This window comes from Montipora foliosa, chromosome 10 (assembly GCF_036669935.1).
Source record: "Montipora foliosa isolate CH-2021 chromosome 10, ASM3666993v2, whole genome shotgun sequence".
NCBI classification, from domain to species: domain Eukaryota; kingdom Metazoa; phylum Cnidaria; class Anthozoa; order Scleractinia; family Acroporidae; genus Montipora; species Montipora foliosa.
The window spans coordinates 27132536-27150035 of record NC_090878.1 but is presented as its reverse complement, the minus strand read 5'-3'; the positions used below and the strand labels follow the sequence as shown (position 1 = coordinate 27150035).

Genomic DNA, 17500 nt, shown 5'->3' with positions numbered 1-17500 from the left:
CTAAAAGATGCTTACTTTTCTGTTCCCGTTCACAAGTCCCGAAAGTTCCTTCGCTTCATTTGGAAGGGAACATACTACCAGTTCAAAGCTCTCCCATTCGGCCTGTCTTCGGTCCCCGAATTTTTACGAAAGTTTTAAAAGTTGTTTCTGCATTGCCAAGCTAAGGAGGAAGGCCATTCGAGTCCTTATATACCTAAACGATATCCTTCTTCTGCCTGCAACAAGGGAGGAAGCTGTGAAACATACTCAACGGCTTTTAACCCTCCATCAGTCCCTAGGTTTTAGAATAAACCTCAAGAAATCATTACTGAATTCAACGCAAGTGATAACCTTCCTGGGTTTCAAAATAGACTCAATGTGCATGATATTATCACTCCTGGCAGAAAAGGTCAACAAAATTCTAGACTGCTGTCGCCGTCTGCTCGCTTCTCAAAGTATCACAATGCGAAACCTAGCAAGTTTAATAGGCCTCTTCGAGTCCTCCCGACCAGCCATTTGGCGAACTCCACTACACTGTCGCCACTTTCATTCAGATCTGATAAGGGGCCTACAAACGAACCAGGAGTCCTTCGACCTTTGATTACCCTGTCACCGAGTGCCAGGGTAGAACTTGCTTGGTGGTTGAAACACACCCTCAATGCAAATGGCAGTCCTGTACACCTTCCTCTGCCGGATATGATCGTCACGACCGACGCCTAGATAGGTTGAGGTGCAGTGCATCAATACCTGCAGACCAATAGCAGATGGTCTCAACTAGAATCTCTCCATCACTTCAGTTATCTAGAGATAAAGGCGCCCTTTTTGGCTCTAAAACCTTTCTCAAAGGAAAGTCTCAAGTAACCGTACCTCTGCAGCTAGACAACACGGCTGCCATCGCTTACATCAACAACAAAGGGGGTACACGTGTCCCCCAACTCACGACACTGGCCTTAGAGATGTGGGATTTGTGTCAGGCAAGAGACATCCTTGTGATAGCTTCACACATCCCCGGAAGAGACAACATCTCTGCGGACAAGGAGTCTAGAGAATTCAAGGAAGTTGGACCAAACAATTATTCAACCTTTTCTGCTGAATTGCCAGATGGATCTATTTGCGAGTCGTCTAACCACCCAACTCACGGATTACATCAGTTGGAGACCCGACCCGGCAGTCATCCATACAGATGCCTTTACGATAACGTGGGCTCCTCTACGGGGCTATTCCTTCCCCCGCTTCAATATGATATCCAGAACCCTGACGAAGGTAATGATCGACCAAACGGAACTAATTTTTGTTGCTCCAGTTTGGCAAGGCCAGCCCTGCACGGTGGTCGGTACTGCTGAGACTTCTAATATCTCAGCCAACCCTCTTAACGGACTCGACCGACCTTAACAGAGTTCATGCAATGTATCCTCGCCTTCACTTGGCCGTGCTTCAGGTCTCCGCCAACGTTTCCAAGCTGAGGAAATTCCATCAAACGTTGCCGATCTACTCACCGCAGCAACTCGTACCTCCATACTAAAAACCTATGAGTCTAGCTGGAACCGTTGGTGCCGCTGGTGTTTTGGACGGCAAATTGATCCTCTTTCGTCATCTACAAATGACATTCTAATTTTTTAGCAGACGTCTTTAACGAAGGCTTAGCATACAGTTCACTCAACGTCCTTCGTTCTGCTATTTCGTCAACACATTCGAAGATAGACGGTTTTTTAGTAGGTCAACATCCTTACGTTACTAGGCTCCTTAAAGGAGCTGTAGATAAACGCCCTCCAAAGCCCAGGTATTCCCATATCTGGAATGTTGATGCTATAATTAAATGCATTATTTCCTTGGGGAAAAACAGCACCCTATCACTAAAAGCTATCTCAATGAAGTTAGTCACCTTGTTTGCTTTAACCTGTCATGAACGGATTGCCACCTTGGCCTCCCTGGATCTCAGGTATTGTAGCGTCCTTCCAGAGGGAGTATCTTTCAAACTCAAACCTTTTTTTCCCGTTTTGATCAAGACAAGAAGTTCTGTCCAGTGGAATGCCTTAGACAATGTATAAAATTATCCAGGAACGATCGAGCCGTTATCCCATGTTCTCTTCCCGATAAGTTGTTTGTTTCATTGAAACGCCCCCAAAGACCGGTCACGCCTACCAACGTTGGGGCGTTGGTTAGGGACCGTTATGAGTGCTGCAGGAATAGACCATCAAACTTTAAAGCTCCCTCTGTGCGTGGTACATCTATGTCTGTAGCTGCCAATGCTTTTGTCCCGCTGTTGACTATAATGTCAATGGCAGACTGGTCTTCTCCTTCAACTTTCAGAACCTTTTATTATAAGCCCTTGTTTAATTCAGACTTTGCTAATGGGGTCTTATCCTCAAAGTAGATCTTCATGTAACCTCAGCTACTCTCCTGTTGAGTATATTTAATTAAAACGTTTTGTTATGCGGAACCATGACTGTTTTTTCATCGTTCCTATTAGCAGGGTTTAAAACTACCATTTTTTATCTCGTATAATTCGAATGGATACAAAAATTTGGTTTTATCAACGGAGTTGATAATGTAAATTGGCCACTTTTACAGAGATTCTAAAAGCTGACGTTTCGAGCGTTAGCCCTTCGTCAGAGCGAATCGAGGGATTATGGGTTACGTGTGGTTTTTATAGTAGAGTAGGAGCTACGCTATTGGTGGTAACATGGCAACGTGAAAAATAGGAATATATTAGTTAAATGAAAAGCGTTTGTTAATACCGTGAGGATTAAGGGTGCCGATTTGAAAGGTGAATTTTTGTTCCAGATTCTTGCGGCTTTCCGTCGTACCTATATGTAGGGAAAGGCCGCAGATAGCCATGTGTTTTTCGGAGTGGTTAGGCAGATTAAAATGGCGAGCGACTGGCTTAGATGCATCCTTGTCATTCTTCTCAACATCGCGAAGGTGTTCGCGGAATCGGTCACCTAGTCGTCTACCTGTCTCACCAATGTATAATTTATTGCATAACGTAAAGGTTATGCAATAAATGACATTTGCGGAGGTACATGTGAAACGATCGGTGATCTTAACAGATCGCTTAGGTCCCGATATCTTGCTAGTGTTAACAATGAAAAGACAAGTTTTGCATCGTGAGCGCGCGCATTTGAAAGTGCCGGGTTGCTCGTTAGTTTTGAGCGCGCTTCTAACTAAAAAGTTGTCTACGTTTTTGTCGCGTTTGAATGAAATAAGTGGAGGTTGCGAAAAGATTCTACCAGTCTCGGGATCATTTTGGAGTAATTTAAAATTACTAAGAATGATGCTTTTGACTGCGTGATTATGAAGATGGAAAGTGAGGGTGAATGGAATTCTGTCATTCTTATCTTTTTGTGACGTTTGTAGTGATGACTGTCGATCAAATTGTTGGGCGCGATGATGGCCCGCTTTGACCACAGAGACAGGATAGCCACGTTTTTCGAAGAACTGGCACATCTCCTCTGATTTGCTGGAAAAATCGGAGTCATCACTACATAGACGTCGAAGTCTAAGAAATTGAGAATAAGGGATGGAGTTCTTGACATGTGATGGATGTGACGATGAATACAACAAATAACTGCGTGAATCAGTAGGTTTGTAGTGCACACTAGTACATAGCACGTTGCCTCTAATAGAAACTTTGATATCTAGGAAAGCCAATGAAGTTTCCGAAATTTCCCAGGTATATTTAAGAGCCGGATAAAAAGAGTTGACGGAGGTTATAAATTGATCGAGTTCTTCTCTGCTGGATGAAATAGCGCCGATGCAGTCGTCGATGTAGCGGCCGTAGAGTTCAGGTTTGGGGCCGTTGTACTGATTAAAAAATTGGTGTTCAACATATCCTACAAAAAGATTGGCATAGCTAGGTCCCATTCTTGTGCCCATCGCTACACCATTAATTTATTTGTAATAGTTGCCGGCGAATGAAAAACAGTTAAGCGTTAAAACTAGTTCGGCAAGGCGGAAGAGCGTTTCCGAGCTAGGTTTTTTGACAGTGCGTTGATCGAAAAAGTGTTTAAGTGCTTGAAGACCTTCGCTATTAGGAATGACTGTGTATAGAGATGTAATGTCCATGGTGAAAATAAGTTTGTCTTGGCCGGAGAAATTGTATTGGGTCTCCTTTTATTTGCCTGTCTCTTCCGCAGCGTCCAAAAGTCACCTATGCATCATGGGACCACGGGATTTAGACCCCAGGGCCTTGTCGGTATACCGAAGTCCCTTCTATTGTTTTCTTTAGGGAAGTTCGCCCTTCTGTTGGCGTTAAAAAGTGGTTTGAAGCACTTACCGGGAAATTACCATTTTTGTCTCATATATTTCTCACTTCATCTGTTCATATAATTTAAATTGTAACTTAGTATAATTCTCATAACTTATATAATTCTTATTACTTAGTCTAATTCTCATCTCGCTGAGTCACTTTTCCTCTGGAAGCCTGAACCTACTTGACAAATCATTGAGTCACTGCTTTTCACAACACTCAAGGCTGAGAGTGACGGACTCCCCTTTATGTCAATGAGACCCAGCTTGATACAGTCGGAGCCACTCAGTAACGGTGGTTGTGATCCCATGACTTCTTTACTCAACAGCTGAAATTCCAGAGGGCAGTACTTTCCTTCGGTTTCACACACCAACTATACCTGCCCCACAGGTCTGATGACACCTCCTCCACAGGTGTGCAGAGTATCACGAGATGGCCTGATAAGATAATTTACATAAGGTTTTGCAAATAATAACTGGCACTGTGCGAAGGACTGTGGTTGTGAAAGTATGTATGAATTTTCAGTTCTACATGACTTACAATGTTTGTTATTTACCATTACTATAGAGGAAAAGGTTCTCATAAGACCCTTCAGACATCCTTTCCTAAGTGGTCTGTTATGCTCCTGCGGAACCTTGCATTGACGTGTAAAACCCTGTTTCATGATAGGCAGAACCCTGATTCTATGACCCTGTTTCCAGACTGGATGATGGTGGCATGCCTGAATTGGCTCTGCTACCAAGCATAAGTTGAAATAACTTTAACTCATGCTCACGGGATGTTTGCATTTCATCTCTTAGGAAGTTGATTATTTCTTTTGTGGGGTCATATCTTAAAGCCTCTTGGATGTGTTTCCTTACTTTTTGATTGGTGTCAAGTTTATATTTAGTAGATTTTTCTTTCTTCACGGACCTTTTGGGAACAAACAGTTCATCTTCATCCTCAACATTCTCAGTAGCGTCGTAAAGAGAACTTCTATGGGTACATGGAGGTGATGATGAAGATGTTTATTGCTCTAAAGCCCGTTCTGGTTGGCATGAGTCCCTTGTTTTCACCACGTCAAACAGGGCATTAAACCCCATTAGCCGAACCCACAGTCTTCTTGGTACCTCTTTATTCCTGTTGCTGTCTTTTGAGTTAGGGCATCTTGTTTACACTAGCTGACACACTTCTTGAACTTGGTCCTCATTTGGTTAACTGTTATTTCTACCTGATGCCCTCTCTTTCAACTCATCCAAGATTGTGGGATAGATTGGGCCATTTCTCTGATTCTTGGTATTAGTAAAAATCAGTTTGGTCTTTAACTCATTGCTGCTAACAACAATATTAAAAAAAATGTCTAGACTTTTTAGACACCATCGAGGTTTTTGCCCAGGTTCCCCTTCCTTTCTTTACGAAATGTGCTAGAGTAATGTCCACATCTTCATATCTTTCTTCTTCAACAGCATTTTCAGCTTCAACATGCTCATCATCCTTTTGGTCAAGACGTCTTAGTTTTGTCAAACCTATTCTTTAAAGTCATAAGAATTTGGCACATCAAATTGATGAACGGGCATGATCTCAGAAGAGAAATTATACTTGAAATAATAATAACAAATCACGTGTTTGCGGCAAAATTATCTTCCCTTGTGATCTTTTAATACCTAGACAATTAAGTCTGGGACTGACAGGTCCATGGCAAGCCTTTACTATTGTCCAAAACTAACCCAATGAGCAAATTTAATTTCAGTTTGTGGCTTGTTTACAGCGAGATCGAATACAGCTTATAACAACAATTAAATGCATACCTTTATTAATTTTTAGAGTCCCGTTTGGCGGACTGACCTGCCTCTTGAATTTTCGTTCCACTGGCTTGCTTCTGGAAATCTTCCTCATGATAAATGAGCTCATAATTAATTTCTTTTGTCATTTTCTCTTAAAATATTATTCGCAGTACGCCACTGACCTGCCTGCTATCCATCCCGCTACATCCTCATATTTTTAAACAAGGAACACCGCATACAGAAGTGGGTTCATGCACTTCAGATAAGTGTATTTCGTACTCTCTAAGTAAGAGGAATACCAGTGTTCCGCTCCTCCTTCCATCTTGTTTCAAATGATCAAAACAAGTCGTAAGTGCATTGCAAAAATAGGAAACGTGCAGAACTCTGGATAAAGATTAATGTATTTAATGTATTTGTAATGTATGCGTTAGATTCGGCACATGAAAAAGTTCAAGGTCTGAAAGGAAGTCGATTTTTTGCAGTTCTATTCGACAAGCCGGGAGAATAGAACGGCAGGTCCACCCAAATACAAATCTGTGGAACCTAATTGATTCAAACGTCGAGTTTTACGTGTGCTGAATCTAATTGTTAGATTCGGCATGGGTAAAGTTCGACGTTTGAATCGGGCCTAAGGGATGCAATTTTCGTTAGTCAGTTGGCCAACCAGTAATTATGAGGTAGAACAGGCTCTGCAGTTCTGGGCCCATTACAGTTTCCTCTCGTAGATTTTCCAGGGTAGCATTGGATGATGATGATAATAATAATAATAATAATAATAATAATAATAATAATAATAATAATCTGGGCACTGGGGTAGAACAGGGTGGTGCCTTAGCCTACCATGGGAATATGGACGCTCCCACCCACCAGAGTCTTGGGTGGCACCTTTAACAGGTGCCGACAACCCAAAAGCCACCCGTGTCAGGGTTACAACAACTTCATTTGATGAGACAATGACAAATATTGAATTTCATACTAACGACGTCAAAGGGACTGGAGGTTGTAGTGAAGGTGTCGCGTCAGGCAGGTATCTCGTGGATCAGCAGCGCATGCCCGGTCGTCATCCTGCTACTGCTGAACAACGACAGAAGAGATTAGGATGGTCAAAGGAGGATAACAAACGTTTGTTTGAATGTTACATCAGGAGTGAACCAGAGAGGCGAGGGTACAGAAAAAGATTGCTAGACCTGTGGAAAGCCCGTAACAACAACAACGAACTAACAGAAGTCACCGAGCAGAGATTGGCTGATCAAGTACCCCAGATTAAGAACGAGAAGTGGCTAGAGACTGTGGAGCAAGAGCAAATAGCCATACGAGTAAGACATGAACATCAGATGATTGAAACTACAGAGCTCCATGCCACAGATACACTAGACTATGAACATCAGGAGACTGAGACTATGGAGCTTCTTACCACAGATACACCAGACCATGCAACACAACATCTGATACCCAAGAAGAACACCAACGTGAAGAGGAACCCAGAGTTTTCATTGCTGAAGAATTACGAGAAGAGATCAGCCCAGAACCGGAAGCCCTTTGCAACAGGATCCTGAAAATTACACAACTAGAACAGAGAATGGGATTACCATCACTTAAGTCGTGCGAAAGAACGAAGCTGAAAGCAGAGGTTGGACAAATCAATGAAGCCGTCAAAAGGATTCAGACGCACAAATTCTTTAATGTCTGCAGCTGCATATGCTACTACAGAAAGAATGGGAATGAAGAGCCATACAGGAAGAGAAGGATTAAGGGGAATATCGAAACTTGGCGAAAAGACCTGAGCAAGATTGAGGAAGTCCGAAGAGGAAACATGAGACTGAAACAAAGAGAGAGGGAAAGTTTGAACAGAAAATGTCATCTTGAGGAAAGACGCACTTTGTATGTCTCGTGCATGTTGAAACAGAAGATCAAGGCAGGTGGAGTTAAGATCAAAAGATATGACGAGAGATGTCAACAATTCAAACAGAAGCACCTGTTTAGAACCAAGCAGAAGCTGTTCTACAAAACACTAGATGGAAAGGAACGAGGACAAACGGTGTTACCTGATCCCACAGAAGCAACCTCCTTCTGGAGCAACATCTGGTCGGAGGAAGTCGGTCACAATGAGAGAGCGTCTTGGCTAGAGGATGTAGAGGTGGAGTTAAGGTTACCGTATACCTTCAGGGGTGTCTCGCGTCCGAGTGATGCGGCGCGTCCGGTTTAAACTGTAAATACCTAAACCCCTATATCAAATTAAAGCTTATAGAGCTGGCTATCAAACCGTATCAAGAATTTAGAAATGAAGTAAATTTCACGACCTCTAAATGCGAGCGATCGAATAACCTTTTCAAAGCTACAAGTCAAAGCAAATTTTGCTTTTCGCTGTTTTATTTTGTTCCTCCGTTTCTCTACACAAAGCGCTAAAAAAAGGTGTCTGCGTTTTGCCATACTCAGTTACAGTGGAAAGTTATAGAGCGTTTTCGAAATAGTATTTAAAAAAATGTGAAGTGCTCGTACAAAAATCGCTCTCACAGAAACAATGTTTTGAAATAAAAAATTCGCTAATAACCTTTTTTTGTTTATATGTTAACCTAGCCACTGTCAAAATTTGGGGACAATCGGACAAATTCCCTGTGAGTTTTAGCATTTTAAAGCGTCCGCTTCGAGTGAAAAAATTGATTCCAGAAAACAGCGCTAAAACTGTCAATCAGACGGGTAATTTTCACTTCCACCCAAAACGTAAAACCGCCATTTCTCCGCCAACATTTAATATTTTTGAACCAAAAAATCCAAATTTGAAGAAATTTGCCGATCTGAAGGTATATGGTAACCTTAAGTACAACAGAGGTGCAAGAAGATAGCATCACTGTGGAGGATACTAGAAATGGAGTGAGCAAGATGGCAAACTGGAAGGCAGCCGGCCCGGATTTTGTTCAGTGTTTCTGGTTTAAGAACCTGACAGGATTGCACTCTAGATTGCAAGAATGCTTGCAAGACTGTATATGTCAAAGGAGTGTAGTAAAGTGGATGGTGAGGAGAACAGTTTAGATACAAAAGGACACAGCGAAGGGTGCCTACCCATGATGTGGAAGCTATTGACAGGAGTTATGGGAGAGAAGTTATACCACCACTTGGAAAGAATGGACTGCTAACAGATGAACAGAAGGGGTGCAGGAAGGGATCCCCAGGAACTAAAGATCAATTGCTTGTAGGTAAGGCAATCCTGAAGATCTGCCGGAGAAGGTTGACAAGCTTGTCAATGACTTGGATAGACGACAAGACGGCATATAATATGGTGCCGCATTCATGGATCCTGAAATGTCTGGAGATGGCTGGGGCTACCAAGATGATCTCTATAATCAGCAACAGCATGGTGAACTCGAAGACAGTATTAACATCAGGAGGAATGGCTGTCGGGCATGCAGTGGACATTAGGAGAGGAATTTTTCGAGGTGACTGCTTGTCACCACTATTGTTTATAGTGATCATGTTACCCTTGACCTTGGTTCTACGAAAAATGAGAGCTGTATACAAACTAGCAAAGGACATGAAGCCCATTAACCACCTAATATTTATGGGTCATCTGAAGCTGTACGGAGCTAGCAAAGATCAACTAGACTCACTTGTTCAAGTAGAAAGGATCTTCTCGCAAGACATTAAGATGTCGGTTGGGCTAGAAACGTGTGCTCTCCTGGAAATGAGAAGTGGAAGACAAGTTGGCAGTTTCGGAATAGAACTACCCGATGACCAGCATATCAGGGAAATAGAGGAGGAAGGCTACAAATACCTTGGCATCTTGCAGCTGGACCAAGCTCTCAACACCAAGATGAAAGGCAAGATAACATCGCAGTATATCAGAAGAGTCAAGAAGTTGTGTAGATCAAAACTCAATGGAGGAAATTTGATCGATGGCATCAATACCTGGGCTGTAGGTGTAGTATGCTACAGTGCGGGGATTGTGGACTGGACAATGGAGGAGGTAGCCAGCATGGATAGAAGAAGTAGGAAGATCTTGGCAATGAATGGCTGTCTGCAAACCAGGAGTAATGTTGCGAGGCTGTACCTGCCGAAATAAGGAAGGTGGAAGAGGACTGATCGGCATCGAGGAGTGTGTAAGAAGGGAGAGCAATCCCTTCCTGGCTACCTAAGAGAGAGCACAGAATGGATGCTTCAAGCTGCGTTGAAGGAGAAAGAGATTGTTGAAGAAGGGAGTCTGCAGGACTATGAGAGGAGGAGGAAAGACGAGAAAGTTAAAAACTGGAAGGAGAAAGCCCTACATGGTGCGTTTGTCCAACAATATGGAGAAGAGTCTTGGAGATGGCTCAGGAATGGATTCTTAAAAGAGGAGACAGAAGGTTTGATTCTTGCTGCTCAGGAACAAGCTTTAAGAACAAACTCGATCAAGTACAGCATAGATAAGACCTCAGAGACACCACTGTGTAGATTGTGTTGAGATGCCACTGAAACAGAAAGACACATTGTCAGTGGATGCAAGAGGCTTGCCCAGAGAGATTATAGGAAGCGCCACGACAACGTGGCCCTGCGGGTACACTGATAGATGTGCAGGAAGTATGGGATAGAGTGTACTGACAAGAAGTATCGCCATCAATCGTTGCCAACTGCAGAAAATGGAGAAGTGAGGATTACGTGGGACATGACTAGCTATCTACACAGACAAAGTGCTGAAACATAATCGGCCAGATATTACTCTAGCGCACAACGACACACAGAAATGGACACTTATTGAAGTACCAGAAAAGTACCAGGAAGTAGTATTTGAAATCAGAAGGATTCATTGAGCCTCGAAAGTCAATAATAACCAATTATATAATACAATATAAACAACAAAGAAATTGGATTAACCAAACAAGCATACTATCAAAATAGCTTTAATGAGCACACAGGTGACTCTCAAAAGACTCGGCAGACTATTAATGAGTTAACGTCCTGGAAATTTGGGAAAACGTCAGTGACGTCACTTAAAATTAATGGTGATGATAACCGATACACGAGAGATATCAAACGAGTTTAATAACCGTTTTTCCACTATCGGTCCAAAACTTGCCAGTGATATTGACTCCGATAGCGGAGACTACCAAAGGTATCTCACTCGCACAGATAAACGGTTCCATCTCCATCCAACTGATGCAAGCAAAGTGTTCTCACTCATGAACAAACTAAGGAAGTCAAAGGCAACTGGCCTGGACAGAATATCCCCGAGGCTTATTCGAGAATGTGCCGATCTCGTTTGTGTGCCCATATGCGATATTTTTAATTAATCAATCTATTAGTTAGGGTAAACTCCCAGAAGACTGGAAATCGGCTAGAGTCACACCCCTTTTCAAGCGTGGCGATGGAGACGACGTAAACAACTAACGTCCGATCTCGGTTATTCCGGTTGTGGTCAAGGTCTTCGAGAGAATCGTTTACGAACAATTATATGCCTATTTAGAGGAGCACGATATACTATGCAAACATAAGTCAGGTTCTCGTGCGATTCAGTTGGATTCATGGGCATATAATATAGTCATCGGGAAAATCAACACGGTTATTTTCCTAGATCTAAAGACAGTTTTCGATACCGTTGACCACGAGATTCTTTAATCTTAAGCTTGACTTTTATGGTATATCTGGAAATTCATTTTAATGGTTTCAGTTGTATCTGGAGAACCGTGTACAACAATGCTCAATTGGTGGGTCCTTATCTGACAGCCGTGTATTGACCTGCAGTGTTCCTCAAGGGACCATCCTCGGTCCACTCTTATTCTGACACACTGTGAACCGAGGATATACGCCGATGATACGCATCTGACATATGCAGATAATGTAGGTAGCATTGAATCATGTCTTAGTGAGGACCTATTGAATGTGCATACTTGGTTAAATGCAAACAAACCTTACTCTAAATATGACCAAAACAGAATTTATGCTGATAGGATCTGCCCAAAGGCTTAACACCGGTACCATTGCTGCTTCCCCTTCAATCTTGATTAACGGTACTCAGGTGAAACAGGTTGTATCTACGAAATCACTTGGTACAACAGTTGATGACAAACTCATCTGGAATTGCCACATTGAAAAACTAGCCAAAAAGATCGCTTCTGGAATCGGTACCATGAAACGTGTTAGCACCTGGTTCCTCCGACGACCTTACATCTTATACACCAAGCTTTAATGCAACCTCAATTTGACTACTGTAGTACTGTTGGGGAACCTGTGGGGTTACTTTACAAGACACGCTGCAAAAATTACAGAATAGAGCAGTCCGCGTTTTAACGTTCTCTAATTATGACGTTAATGCTGGCCAATTGCTGAAAATACTGGGGTGGAAAAATCTTGATCTCCAGCGAAACATACAAAAGGCCACCATGGTATTCAAATGCCTACGTGGGTTACCTCCGGACTATTTAGCATCGACATTTTCTGAACGAAATACAAGCTACAATTTGAGGGACTCCGAGAATAAACTTAATGTTAGATTGCCGCGCACAAATTATTTCAGAAATAGTTTTAGTTATAGTGGCGCCACACTGTGGAATCGCCTTCCTTATGAGGCTAGGTGTGCGGAATCCCTCATGTCGTTCAAACGCGAAATCAGTAAAGCTCTATAGGGTATGGCATTCACGGAAAGCAGCTTTTTAATATACTGTAGTGTATAGTTATAGTTGAGTAGTTATAGTTTTGATCTTTCTATAAATAGCTGATGAATTGCCCGTGGTTAAGTAAAGTTTCGTTCATTCATGATCATTCATTCATTCATTCCGCTCCTCCTCTGACAGCTGATAGCCTTGCACGCGGTTTTCGACTTCTTCGTTGTCACCTATGGCCGAGGGAAAAGCTGCCATGGCCTTACCTTTTGCTAGCCACACTAGCACCATCCATTGAGCTCACACCAATCTTTAAACAATTGAATGAAATTTTCACAATTCCGTCGCGGATTTCCCGAAGTCGAGAATTTCGGTAGCGTGACTGCTGCGACTCCGTGTCTCGACGAGGACACCTTGACAAGTTTTCCTCAATTGTCTGGGTTCCGGGAACAGTGTCCAAACAGTTAATCCCACTTTTCTGACACACCGTTAGAAGTACACGAGGTCTAACAACACACGATGGATGCCATGTTTTTGTACACACCCCAAAGCATGCTGGGGCGTAATAACGCTGGGGGTATGATGTAACAAACTTACCAAACACTGACTTTTGGGGCACTCCGATTGGACCGCCGAAGCTTCCGAATTGTTTGACGTTTTTCCCAACACACCATGGTTACGTGGCGCGGTAATCAAGAGAACCAAAGCAAGAGATGGAAAGCTGAAAGTGGTAAACATCATCTTCATCCGTCAAGATGGCTTCCAAAAGACTGACAAAAACCTATTGGTCAAAGCAAAGGGCGTATTAAGCTTTGTCCATGCACAAATGCATTCGTAAACCCTAAATTATAATGAACAACGAAAATCGTAACATCAGCGGTGGTAAAAAATCTTTTCTTGTTCAGTTATCATCTGTAGTCAGGTCGGACCATGTGAAGTGAAAATAATAGAGTACTTTAATATATCAGCTTTAGAGCACGCTAGCGTGATTGACAAGTGATCTCGGTCGCCAGCAAAGTGCATGTGGTCGTACTTACACAGTATCGACTGTAATTCGAGTCTAACATTAACATAAAGCGTGTATAGAACAAAGTAAAACGTAACCTAAAAAGCTTGGGACTTTCATGTTTTAAAAAGGAGAAATCAGGCTTCATCGATGTAAACTGCATACAAAAATGTACGAAGTAGCTTCTCATCATGACTTCTTTCATTTTTTGGCGATTAAATTCAGAAAACAAGTTAATCCGTGACACCCCTCTGTAACAGACCCAGTGGAATCTTTATCCCCACCGGGTTTTCGGGAAAACCGTCACTGGGTTGGCCAATTTCCCACTGGGTCGGGTAATTTTTGGCTGGGTTTTTTAATAGGTTTATTCGATTTAAAAAATGGCCAGTTGTCGAAAATATGGGGTTTTCTATTGTTTTTTCATTATCCCGTTCCCAGAAAGTGGCTGCTTTATAAAAGTTTCATAGTGGCTAAACTGAAGGAACTGTCTTAGTCCAGGGAGGACAGAAGAGTATCGCTCACCCTCCTGAGAATTGCACAGGTCAGAAAACGGTCATAAAACTCATCGTAAACATGCAATGATATCTTGATATCTGTTCCGTCTGCCTCTTCTTTGTCTACGATCTTGAAGGTTCACCATCTTGTGAGCCCCTCGTGGATCTTTCCTCGTACATGTCTTCATTTGATTCATCTGATTGCAGTGCTCGCTTGATGGAATCTTCAAATTGCTCTGCTATCTCCAGAATTTTGCTGTATGTTTCTGTTGACATCAAGAATTTAGTTTCTGTCACTGTGACAGCCTCCTCCAAGAACAAGGTCACTATCCTGTCCTTTCCATCCCGCAACACATGCGCATATACCATGGACGCATTCTTCCAGTTGGGATCTAGGGAATAGCAAATGTTGTCATCATCTCGTGCAGTTTCAACAAGAAAGTCCCCGCGGACTCTGGATCGGGGGCCAAGACTTCACAGAGATACGTTATGGGTGACTCTCAACAGAGGCAATCCATCAGTTCTGTGGGAAACGCTTGCCTCCGAGAATAACGATTCCCCACGAATCTTACAAAAGGGAAAAATAAATCAGGGCAAATAATATTCACAGATCCACAGCAGGTTTATTGGCTCACAGGCTCCTTCTCAACTGGTTAACACCACTGGTTTGGTAAACTTCCCTCGACTGGTTTACAAGGTCAACTAACTTCCAAATGAACTCTCGACTGAACGCAAAACACTGCGCGCTTATCTGTTATACTCTACATTACATGCAATGTTGCATGAGAGCGTACTAAAGCTTGATTTCCGGTCCTTGACACATATCATCGTCGGCTATTTAACAAAACTACTTATTGCACGAAATTGATATCCCACATGGGTTTCCTATCATCAAATTAAGTCTGCTTAAATCACGCAATCTCTAATGCTAGCGCAAGTCTCCAACAGTTCCACGAAAGGCCACTACCTCTCCCTTTTCGAAAACGTTACTATTGACATAACTAGAAACATCATCCTGATCATGCATGACGGCTACAACGACAGCGTCTTCTAGTGGAGTCGTTGAGGGTGTAAATATGGAATCCTGTATGGGTGTCGCATGTAAGGGACGCCTGGTTGCATGCTGGCCAATGATGGTCGGTGGTGTTCCATACTTCCTCTTCTAGAAATCTCTTAAAGTTTTCATGGGTCGGGACTTGGTAGCCATTTGAATACCCCTAAGCTTTGCCTTTAGGTCATTAGTCAAGTTTCCTTTACATCCAAGCATGCTCACATACCCCCGACAAAACGCCATCGTCGCAATGTACAACTGCTTTCTTAACAAAGCTGGGACAATGTCCTTACCATTTTCCAAGTTCGTCTTTACTTTCCTTAAGTCTTCAGTAGTGAAGCAACGTTCATGTCTCTGTTGGAGCATTGCCCACATTGCTTCCGAAGAGGTTTCATCTCTTGTTCTCCTGACACTGACGTTTTGACACATGGTGCTACCTGAGGTAACAATAAGGATTACGAAGTGGAAAGCCTCAGTGGCCACACGTTTGGAAAACTGCAGAACTGTTGCATCATAGGCTCGTGGTAATCACCTTTGGAAGGGTGGCGAGACTTGTCGCGATGCTTTCCAGACTTGCGCCGGTAGGTTTTATTTTTGCTGGATTTCAGATTCCTCCCGTACATGTTTACTTCTTTTTCTACGTCGACCTCGTTTTCGAGTGCGATAATCATCAGAGTCCGACGAGGACGAATCGCTTTCCGTTCCAGAATTAGAACTGCTGGTAGAACTCCCTATAGCTTCCGCCATCTTTGACATGTTGTTTGATCGGCACCAGTCCTACGACCGATTTGAGTGTCACGTGGTTCAAATATATCCCGCCGTTTTCACTCCCCCTGCTAGTTTTTTTTTTTTTGACCGGCTTCGGATTGTTGTTGTATTTTTATTATTTTTTTGTTCGTTTGCAAAAATACGCTGGGTATGTAAAAGTCACACCGAACAGTCAGTGGGGAAGCATAAAAATGGCCGGGTAAAATCAAAATATTCGCTGGGTACTGGGGAGCCTAAATTTCCACTGGGTAAGGGAAAATAATCCACTGGGTCGGGTTCCAGTGGGTCTGTTACAGAGGGGTGTTCCGTGCGACATGACAATCTTAGGGAACAAAAGCCCAAAACTCTCCCTTGCTTGTGCTTACTGAATACACAACGTGTTTTATTTTGACTAAAACACAACTTGTTTGATCGGCAGCAAATTTGAACGAGAGGTAGTTCCTTTTTTATTATGAATTTCGTGGATTAGCAGGAGAAAAATCACTTTGCAATCACAAATAGCTGTACGTTTTTCAGAAACCAAAAAATAAGTTAAGAATTATATTAAAGCAGGATTTTATGATAAGGAATGAATTTATTTTAGAGTTACACCTTAGCTTAGCCCTCGGTTTTCTTGTGACAAGTGCATTATTAGAAATTATAGGAGTTTAAGCAAACCACAACCACAACGACAAAGGCAACGGTAGCGTTTTAAAGCGAAAGCTTGTTTAATGAGCAGTACAGTAGCTCTGCACGTGCGTTATAATTCTGCGTTGTGACGTGGGGAAAACGTGAACCCCGACGCGAAAATAAAAGAATATTTCGAATTGTGCAATGCGTTCCATATTCCAATGCGAGATAGTTTTGGCAAAGAGAAACAAACTAAATGACTTTAGAGTATCTCGAGATTCGTAGGTAAAATACAAATATAATTTAGTTTTTAATATCTGAAGATTGAAATAATCAAACTTTTTCTGTGACTCTGAGTTTCACGCTTACGCGATCATCAGACAGACTTTAATGAAGAGTATACCTCGCTTAGTTGAAATCTATACAGTGGTTGGTTAATTTTAATCTGAGATCGATGTTTGCTAGGAAGTATTTGTTCTCGTGGCGGCATTTGTAAATCAATTTAGTTCTTTTGTTGAGGTTGCGTGCCTTGTCGCCTTTAAGAAATGTGGCGTTTTTCAGTTAGGCAAGGATTGCATCGTTTGGAAATATTGTTGTAGGCGCTTGCTGAAGTCGCGATAGACCGGCTAGATTGCAGAATGCCTGGCTTACAAAATATCTAACTCAAAAAACTGCCCCGGCAGTGCCGCAGTTGTGTTGTAATGCTGCGCCCGCAGTCCTACAGCCCCGTAGTCATCAGTCGTTGAAATGATAATCAGTCGTGTTGCAATGCTGCTCCCGCAGTCCCGCAGTCCCGTAGTCGCCAAAATGAATAACAACTCCGTTGCTTAATCGAGCGCATCGATGCCTCGTTTGTTCCAACGACAACAACAACAACAACAACAACCACAAAACAAAATACAATACAATATGAGATGCAAGGCACTTAAGAGAGTGGAGGCTCAGCGTGACCTTGGTGTTCTCATCACTTGTGATGCTCGTTTCAACGAGCATATCTACGCCCAGGTGATCA

The 17500-nt window shown here is 42.5% G+C and overlaps 1 protein-coding gene and 2 pseudogenes across 2 annotated transcripts in view; 1 reads left to right on the top strand and 2 right to left on the bottom strand.

Moving 5' to 3' along the window:
* The window catches only part of LOC137973545 (uncharacterized), a 39836-nt gene that overhangs the window by 13565 nt on the left and 8771 nt on the right, over window positions 1–17500 (bottom strand). For both annotated transcript variants that reach the window (XM_068820377.1, XM_068820378.1), the window contains exon 2: window positions 13158–13341. In XM_068820377.1, the coding sequence (XP_068676478.1) occupies window positions 13158–13307 (150 nt within the window). In that variant the 5' untranslated portion in view covers window positions 13308–13341. The remainder of the gene's footprint in view (window positions 1–13157; window positions 13342–17500) is intronic.
* LOC137974144 (uncharacterized) lies at window positions 443–1371 on the top strand (annotated as a pseudogene).
* LOC137974143 (uncharacterized) lies at window positions 4765–6137 on the bottom strand (annotated as a pseudogene).